Here is a 9076-nt window from a genome sequence, read left to right as displayed (position 1 = left end):
CAGCGAGACAGTGGTAATAAGAGACAGATAGATGAGAGAGGAAGAGGAGTTTGAGGCATACACTTACAGGTTAATTTCTACCTCTAAATCCAGGACAATTACAGAGCAGCCATAGGAAGCTTAAGGTGAAGAAAGGAAGAATGTGGCAAAGGAGGAGAAGAAGCAGAGGAATGAAGGAAAGAGAGACAACAAGAGAGAGGGATGACTGAATAGAGGAAGTAGAAGAATGCGCTGGATAGAATTGAATTAAGTTTAATTGAATTGAATTGGATAGAAGTACTGAAAGGAGGGGGAATGAGACGAGATACCCTGGGAGGTTGGAGCAGCAAGACACTAGAGCACAGAGACGAGAGGAGAGGAGAGGTGCGCAGAGATAGACACTGGTGTTATCTACAATGTGAGCACACTCGGTGCTTCTTGAAAAGGTGAACCTCATGAAAGGGCAGCCAGACCAAGAGAGAGGAAAAAAAACATAACTGGTTTGCAATCAATAGCAAAGACATGACTGCCAGTAGTCGATCGAAGACCCTCAACCACCACAAGAATGAGAAAGGCCCTCTGTCATTAACACCGTAGTTTATTGATTCAGGTTCCAAAACAGACAAGTCAATACCATGTTTCAGTGGGACAGACACTGGCAATGCAAATCCAATACAAGAGATTATTTCATGGGTTATAAAGTTAATGAATGCCACCCGAAAAAGAAAAACACTTCTCAACGGTTGGTTTAAAAACATAAAAAAATAATACCATCACCAGTTAAAATCAATTTCCTCTCTTTAGGAAGAGTGAAAATGACTGTCAGAAGGAGCGTTAACACAAGACTCCAGGCACATTGACACAACTATTTGCTAATCCAAAAACAGGCACTGTTAAGAACGAAAAAAAATAAAGAAATAAAATAAAACCACCGATAAATGGAAAGAACAAAAACCCAGATAAAACAAAAGCCCCCCCCATTAATCCTATTTACATGAGAACAGAGATCTGGACCATGTGTCTCTATGTGTGGGTACTCTGGGGAAGCAAACTGGCATCAAGTACATTGGATAGGCACTTCATTTCTGATGACCTGCCTAGATTTGGCACTCACACACACACGCACACACACACACACACACACACGCGCGCGCACGCACGCACACACACACTCCAGTCTCATTGGCGACATGGATATTGAAATGGATATCAATTTGTATCCTCATCTCTTTCCTTACCGCTCTGACCCCCCCCCCCCCCAAACACTCTACACGCCCACCCACTCATGCCCCCCCACCTCCTCCAGCCGGCAAACAATAGACAGGGTCGTCCACCTTCCACCTACACAAGCCCCTCTCCCCCTCCCCAACCATAGACAATCTTTTACCCTCCATATACTCAACCCCATCACCCGAACCATAGACAGGGTGTTTCACCTCACTCCCAATGAAGAAGCAGATTCTATCTTTCATTCAGGTAGCTCTCTCGTCTCTTGTCTGCCAGTCTCTCTCCCCAGGTGTAAATACAGGGCTTTTAAGGCGGAGGGGATTGGGCAGGAGGGTTCGCTCCTCGCTCTGTGGTGGCTATCTCAGGGGCGTTTAATACCTGCACTTTGTCTCTTGTAAATGAGTGCTATAAATAGGAGTGAAATGAGCCTCAATCAATGCACCAATAGGCCAGGAAACAATAAGCAACAGTCTGTCCAGATCACACACTGTCTGTGTGTGTGTTTGTACACATGTGAGTGTTCTGATGTGTGTGTGTGTGTGTGTGTGTGTGTGTGTGTGTGTGTGTATGTGTCCACTAATCTTGTGTGCAGTGAACACAGCTGACCTGTTTGGAGTGTGTGTGCACACAGGGGCAGAGAGGGACCGAGGATTGATTGCAGACTGAAACACCCACAAGCCCTGTCAGTGCAGCGAATGGCACAAGGTCAAAATCACTCCCAAGCCGCGCTTCCCCCCAAACACACACACACTCACCACAGACACACACACACGCACGCACAATCACACACACACACAAACACACACCTCATCTCACACAAACACTTTGGGTGAAAAGGTCTTTTCCACTTGCTTCTGCTGGTGAGTGTTTATCACTGAATGTCAGAGGTCTGCTTGTACAAATATAAAATAACCAATTTACTCGTTTTATTTTCAGTTAGCATTTAACAGTGGTGGGGGGAGCACCTCTATGGATCAATTTAAAAAGTCTCTTTCCTATCCATTTAGCTACCTCTTCCGATATTAAATGCCCACTTAAAGCAATTTCCTTTTTTTAAAGTGAAAATGCTTAAGCCATCAGGGCTTAGTGATTCAGTAAGCTTACCAGTATACTCCAAACTAACAATATCCACACAATGCAATCATTCATCAGATGAACAGTGGGTACATGGTACAAAGGTCATGTTTTTAGGCATTTCATCTCAACGGTATGAGTTTAAAGTCGGAGCCTACAGGAAGACCTGTCGTATTTTGTGGCAATAGATGCTGATGTCACAATGTCAGTGATTTATGCTTTGCCAAATAACCAATCACAAGATATGTAGTCAGAGACAAAAGAGAAAAACAACACTCATGGAATCCACATGGAAACACTGCAGGTGGCCATCTTTGTTTGCCATTGACTTTTGCTAGCAACTCCAAAAGCCAAACAGCCCTGTGAAGTTTGAGCCCATATCTCACAGAAGCTAACAGCTGCAGCCGGAGCTAAAGAAAATAGAAAAAAGTCACTGGGCTTTTAATCTATGTGCTTCAGTACTCTCCTTCGTTTAACATAGACTCTTATGTCCTCAAACAACCTTCCCAGCTTGCGAGAGTTTACACCAGGAACTGTACAGGTCAACCAATATCACAGTGGATCTAGTGGAGAACCCACTTTAGAACTTTAGAGCCCGGTAATGCAGGGAGAACTGAATCCTATGTGTTAAAAAAACCGAGAAGACCAAGTGACAGCAACATTCAGCAGAATCACCACGAGCCTTGTAAACAAACACATGCTATCAAAACACACATACAACACACACACATACGTGTAAAAACACATGCATTCTAATGCCCACACACACGTGCATATAATTAAGTACAACATTTTTTTCCAGCAGTCAATGTGCCTAGACTTACGTCGATACATTACGTGTTTCATACAGCTTACAGAAACACAGGAATACAAAATTTAACAAATTTTAGCTACATGCTAATATAATATAATATAATACTCATTTTTTACACAATTCTTTGTCAATCTATAAATACAATAATCAAATTAAAGAATTACAAAATACATTTTTTTGACTGAGCATGATAATGTGATAGGCAACAAAGAGTGTGTGTGTCTGTAGGTGGTGTGTGTGTGTGTTGGGGGGTGGGGGGTGGGGGGTGGGGGTGGGGTTGGAGTCGGGGAGATGACGGCAAAATCTGGCTACACAGTGATACTGAAGTGCCGCGGTTTTTCAGTTTCTCAAGTTAGCTGCTGAGACAAGTGAAGCATGCATCTGCATGTGGGATTGTGGGGCTTCAAAGTCCCCTTTTTCCCACAATAAATGGCATCAAAAACCACTGTTTTCAATCAGTTCAGGGAGACAGCTGCATTTTTCTCTGCATTCAGCGATTGCCTGAATGAGACTTAGGGAACACAGAAGCAATAATCACGCACAGGAGGGAGGGAATTGGCCGCAGAGTGAGCAGAAAAAAGGAACGCGGGAGAGAGGGAGTGAGACAAACAGAGATTAGGAGAGAGAGAGCAAGAGAGAGAGAGAGAGACTGTGTGTGAGAGAAAGAAGAGGCAAACGGAGAGTGTTGTCATTCTTTCTCCAAGTTCTCCATCTGACGCTGCACACCTTTCGGCGATGAGCTCCCTCTCCATTCCCCAGTTATCAAGAAAAGCCAGATGAGCTCCCCAGCAGTCACCAGTTGTCCAGGTGCCACACACACGGCCCCTTTCAGCACAGCAGCAGCTCCTAGGTTTCCCCCTCAACATCAGACAAAAGCTTCTGCAGCAATCTCTGATCTCCCCGTTCAGCTGCGGCGCTCAGATGAAAGGCGTTCAGCCGATTATCAGAGAAGCACCGTAGCATCATTAAAAGATCAAATGAAATGAAAGCAACTTTCTATTTTTCACAGACAGACAGACAGACAGACAGACAGACAGACAGACAGACAGACAGACAGACAGACAGACAGACACACACACAGACACACACACACACACACACACACACACACACACACATTTACAAAGGTACACAGAACCAAACCAATCTTACACACATATGGCCCAAGTTGGTCCTCTTCTCTCTCCTTTGCTCTCTCTCTCTGTCTCTTTCTCTCTTTGTCAGCCTTTCCTGGCAGTAGCAGCGACTGATGCTAGAACCCTAGAGTCCTGCCAGCAGCTCCCTGAGTGGAACCGCACGTTCCCCCAGCAGAACGTCCCTCTTGAGGCTGGTGCCCTTGTTGACCACCTTCATCTTGATGGCTAGGCTTTTCACCTGGCTGACGGGCAGCGCATCGAAGAAGAAGTCCTCATTGAAGACAGGGTTGCGGCTGTTCTTGATGATGGTACTGCGCTGCTTCTGGAGCTTTCCGGGGTGCAGGTACAGCGTCACGCAGCAGTTTATGCTCTTCACGTCCACGTGCTGGTCATACAGGTCTTCGGCAGCCAGCAGGCGAACCCGCAGCCGTGCTGCCTCGATGTCGTAGTCCGTGCAGAGCCGCAGGGTGCCGCCCTTGTGCAGGTTGACGGTGTGCTGCGTCGTCCTCTCTGAAGGCCCGCCGCCGGCTTTGCGGACGCCAAAGGCCGGCGAGGGTGGGCACCGAAAGCGTCGCGGCACATTGGGGCTGGTCTCCACAGAGCTACACTCGTCGGTGGAGAGCGAGCTGTGGCGGGCAAAGGAGCGCTTGGCACGCGCCACCTTGGCCGTGGCATCCTGTGTGAACATCTTGAGCAGCGAGGCAGAACGTGACAGCAGCGGAGAGTTGAATGGCGACGAGTCGGCAGATGAGCATGTGTCGCTCTCACCCCCGCTGAAGTACCGGTATGGGTTGTGGCCGTGGCCGCCTGCCCCCCCACAGTCACTAGGGTCAAGGTGCGTGCCCTGCCCCGCCGAGCGACGCTGCATGTTGGGCGATGTGAGCGGGCTGGTGGGGTCGCTGTGGAAGAGCGACTCCTTGCGGCGGGTGTGTGGGCTCTCCATCAGCGTGGTGAAGCCGTATGACGTCTGCGCCTTGGGGACATAGGGCAGCGACATGGCTGTCTGGGAGTGGGGGTCCGCGTTGGTAGTGAGGTCCCCGCCATCGGTGGATGCCAGCTCATCTGCACTCTCCACCTGGATGATGTGGCGGTTGGCCGCCTTCAGGAGGTTCTTGGTGTCTCCGGTGAGCCGGTTGAGGAGGCGCGGGCTCCGTGGGCTACCCTTGGGCGTCTTGCTGCAGATTACCTGTTCTGAGGCGGAGGGTCGCAGCCCAGCGTTGCGAGGCTGCACCTCGGGGGTCTCCACCTCGGGTGGGCAGCACACCAGCTTGGGCGGGATAAAGAAGACTGGGATCTTGTCAGGCGTCAGCACGTTGCTATATGGTGCCGCCGACTTGTCCTGGCGCTCGGTGGACTGCGATTGCCTCCCCGCGTGACTCTCGACTGAGCCACGGATCTTCTCCAGGAGCCACATGGGGTTCAGAGCCTCGGAGACCTAAGGGTGCCCAGACACATCGATCAGCTCATTGATTAATTACATCAGTTAATTAGGACTTCTGTGTGCTCTTAGGGTCAGTCTGACAGTTGCCTGGGAAACATAATCAGCTGCTATGGCAACACAAAGACCTGTTGAGCTTTGTAATTTTTTTTTTTAAATCTAATTGATTTATCCTTAGATTTGGAATCGAGCTACATAGTGTGTGATTTTATTTAAAATATTGGTATGTTGCTTTATAATTCTGTCCGGGATGAGCAACTAATATGAATAAATGATTATTGGATCAAATGGACTTTGCCATGCAACTTGTAAATTATAGCCTATTTTTATCTGCGGGAGGAGCAGTTAATCGATTCAGTTGCACCATGAGAAATTCAAAAGAACAGAGAAGTTCAGCTTCACCGACATATTTGTATATTCCTCAGGCGTTTTCATTTCACTGGTGGGAATGATGGCATAAATGTAATAACCCTCAAAGCAATGTCTCATTATAGCATTTCAGAGGCACAGCAAAATTGCCCCCAAAAAAAAATGTTTTTGCTGTGCCTCTGAAATGCTATAATATATATATATATATATATATATATATATATATTAATATATATATATAGAGAGAGAGAGAGAGAGAGAGAGAGAGAGAGAGAGATAGTATATATATTGTTCTTATAGCCTTTATATTGTTCTTAATGATTCTTAAACTTAACATACTATTCCACAAGAAAGGGTTTGGTTTCTATCGCACCCCAATCTCATGTTCTCCACAGAAAATCCTCTGCGCAGTATTTGCCATGGGAGTGGACAGAGACGAGAGGTGCTCCGCCGTGTTATACAAACAGTTACATATCTGGTTCCCCACAGCTCTGTCTCATCCACAGGGAAATACTCCCCATAAAAGCAGCTAAAAGCAGCTAAAACCTCATTGTAAAAGCCCGAACTTGTGAAGTCCGAAGAATGAATCACAATAGAAGTTCTAGACGAATGAAATTATTGAGAAAGCAAGTAGGAGACTAACAAAACAAAATTAAGTTGACATGTCACCTTTTATCAATTACCAGTTGTATATATTTAAGAAATCGTGAGTATCATAATACTGATGCAATACTAAAATGAGCTAATGTATACAGTAGTCCGTAATACTTTCATCTGCCAAACTTCTCGTACATCTCTGTTTTTTAGCGAGCACACCTGTTGATTTGTCTAACGCAAAACTTACTGTAAAGCAGAAATTGTGTTTGGTCCAAACAGGAAAAAACAACAGATTTCGCATGGATTTCTGTGGGCAGACTCCTTCAGTGTCACCACCTCTCCGCTGTTGCTTTAATCCTAGACAGGAACGCGAACGGTGGTCGGAGGAGAAAGCCTACTTCACGTTTATATCCCCAGCCCCCTGCGCGCGGTGTTTACTTAAGACAGCCAATAGGAGATATCCGTGCGCATCCCCATAAGTAATTCTCGTTTTTACGACCACGATGAAACAGCAAAACAAGGGAGTTTATATGTTAAACTGATGCACCGTTTTGGTCCCACTGCTCACAAATGACACTCTGACATCAAAGGTGTGCAAAAACTGAAAAGAGAAAACGAGAAGGTAACCATAGTTAAAGTCAGTTAAAGGTGCGTTGGCAAAACACTTATATCAAGTTGCATTTCTATCAAGGCAGATGGTAAACTATTTTGACAACTTATCGACTTGCCTTGTCTCATTAAGTTTTGTTGGCTTAACAGACAACACAAATGCACTAGATCGTGTCCGTGACTGTAGGGGATTGTGTTGGCTAATTACGTTTAATGCACTGCTCTAAGACCTAACTGTCGGTCTCCTTGGAAACTTGAAATATGGTGACCCAGTGACTCATTCTTCTCTCCGAAAGCTGGAAAGTCTTGTTTGGGCAGGAAAATGCAACAACGCGCGTCTCGCTGCCAGAGAGACTATAACGTGCGCCTACGTATGACGGGGACCGCAATGCCAAAATACATTTTCGTCTTGCTCAAACCTCAAGCAATAACCAGCCTGCAATCACCTCGCTCTTGGCAAGCTGTCCCGTCATCGCAAATATTTGCCCTAGCTTATTCAAATACCCTATTTGTGGCCTTTTTAACATGATTGCCCCTAGGTCTGTTCTAGAACATAAGCTACGTCGTTTTCCACATGAACTGCGGCCTGTTCACCTGTCCTCATTTGGCCAACTGGTTTTCCTGGATTTAGTTTATGGTTACGACTGCTCTCTCTCTCTCTCTCTTTCCCTCTCTGCATAACATTAAAATGCAATTAACTAATTGCCTAGAGAGAAGCGGCACATTACTGCAGTTAGGACGGCCAGATGAACTCATCTTTTCTAATTTCCCAGGCTGCCAACGTGAACACTCTGGAGAACGCATTAAATTACCATGGCGGTGCGCCTGCGCACATTTCTTCCGGCATAGGTTTTGTTTTCTGTGCGTATTTGCTTAGCATGTATCTGAACGCATCTTTTGTAGCATGAAACAAATACCTAAACACGAATGCTGAGGAAATGTCTTCATATTATGATGCACGTTGGTGTGAAAGTCAGTCGTGATGTGTAGCCTATGCATTAAAACCATTAATAAGAACACAATCGAGTCGTTTAGGAGCAGTTTATGAGCAAGCCAGTAACAATTAACTACGTTGGCTGACATGACAAATCATCCGATCCAAGAACATTTTGGAAAATAGACATTAACGACATTGAACGTGTTCGGAGAAACAAACGTTAATTACGATATAAGGCACAAGGATCTTTTTTCGATCTAACAGCTATCAACACAATGTCTGAGGTTTCCGAACAAATGTTTATTTAAAGTGGTCGCACAACCTTCAAGAAACTGAACAGTGGCCTTCAACACTAGCACTTGGTCATCCAATTAACTTATTAAATTCATTTCTGTCCTGCAGAGGGGGCTGCGGTGGTTGCACGGGAGCCCTAGTCGAAGTGTTCCGGGCAAGGTGGGCTAGTTGGACCTATTAGAGCAAGCACAGCAACACTCAAACCAAAATAACTTATGAAACAAAGTCAGACCAAATTGCGTTTGCGTGAGGGCTTCGCTCTTCACTGAAACGTGGAACGCGGAGAGGCAGAGGAGAAATGAAGAAAGCCCGGAGCGCACCGCCGTTTCCACGGCAACCTAGCGGCTGCGGTTTTTTTCCTCTGACATTTGGCAACAAGTTATTTTCTCCCTTGTGCCTGTCTGCTGCTCATGGCCGTGAAGTCCCCCTTTCCTCCCCAGTAGGCTACTTGACAAACCGACGCCTGCTGCACTTGTGCACTGACTGACATACCAAACCTAAAGGATAATTCCTCATGACTGAGACACCACACTTCTCAGATCACTGTTCGGTAATTCTAGAACACCCCTTCGACTCAGTACACAGGGCGGAGCTGTTCCGGC

At 46.2% G+C, this 9076-nt stretch overlaps 1 protein-coding gene across 1 annotated transcript; it reads right to left on the bottom strand.

Moving 5' to 3' along the window:
- Positions 1-3347: 3347 nt before the first annotated feature.
- LOC105889411 (C2 calcium-dependent domain-containing protein 4C) lies at positions 3348-7255 on the bottom strand. The gene is made up of 2 exons (XM_012815248.3): positions 6882-7255; positions 3348-5665 (listed from the first exon to the last, which is right to left on the bottom strand). Exons 1-2 carry the CDS (start codon positions 6933-6935, stop codon positions 4355-4357), a joined length of 1365 nt encoding a protein of 454 aa, XP_012670702.2. The 5' UTR covers positions 6936-7255; the 3' UTR covers positions 3348-4354.
- Between the last annotated feature and the right edge of the window lie 1821 nt (positions 7256-9076).

This window comes from Clupea harengus, chromosome 22 (genome assembly GCF_900700415.2).
Source record: "Clupea harengus chromosome 22, Ch_v2.0.2, whole genome shotgun sequence".
Classification (NCBI taxonomy): domain Eukaryota; kingdom Metazoa; phylum Chordata; class Actinopteri; order Clupeiformes; family Clupeidae; genus Clupea; species Clupea harengus.
This window is presented reverse-complemented; position numbering and strand designations above follow the sequence as displayed.

What these genes read in the sequence shown, in the direction of transcription:
- LOC105889411 (XM_012815248.3), bottom strand. Translation starts at nt 6,935, where the DNA reads ATGCGAAATCTGTTGTTTTTTCCTGTTTGGACCAAACACAATTTCTGC. An exon ending in AACACAATTTCTGCTTTACA is followed by an intron (nt 5,666 to 6,881) that starts GTAAGTTTTGCG and finishes GGGCACCCTTAG; the next exon opens with GTCTCCGAGGCTCTGAACCC.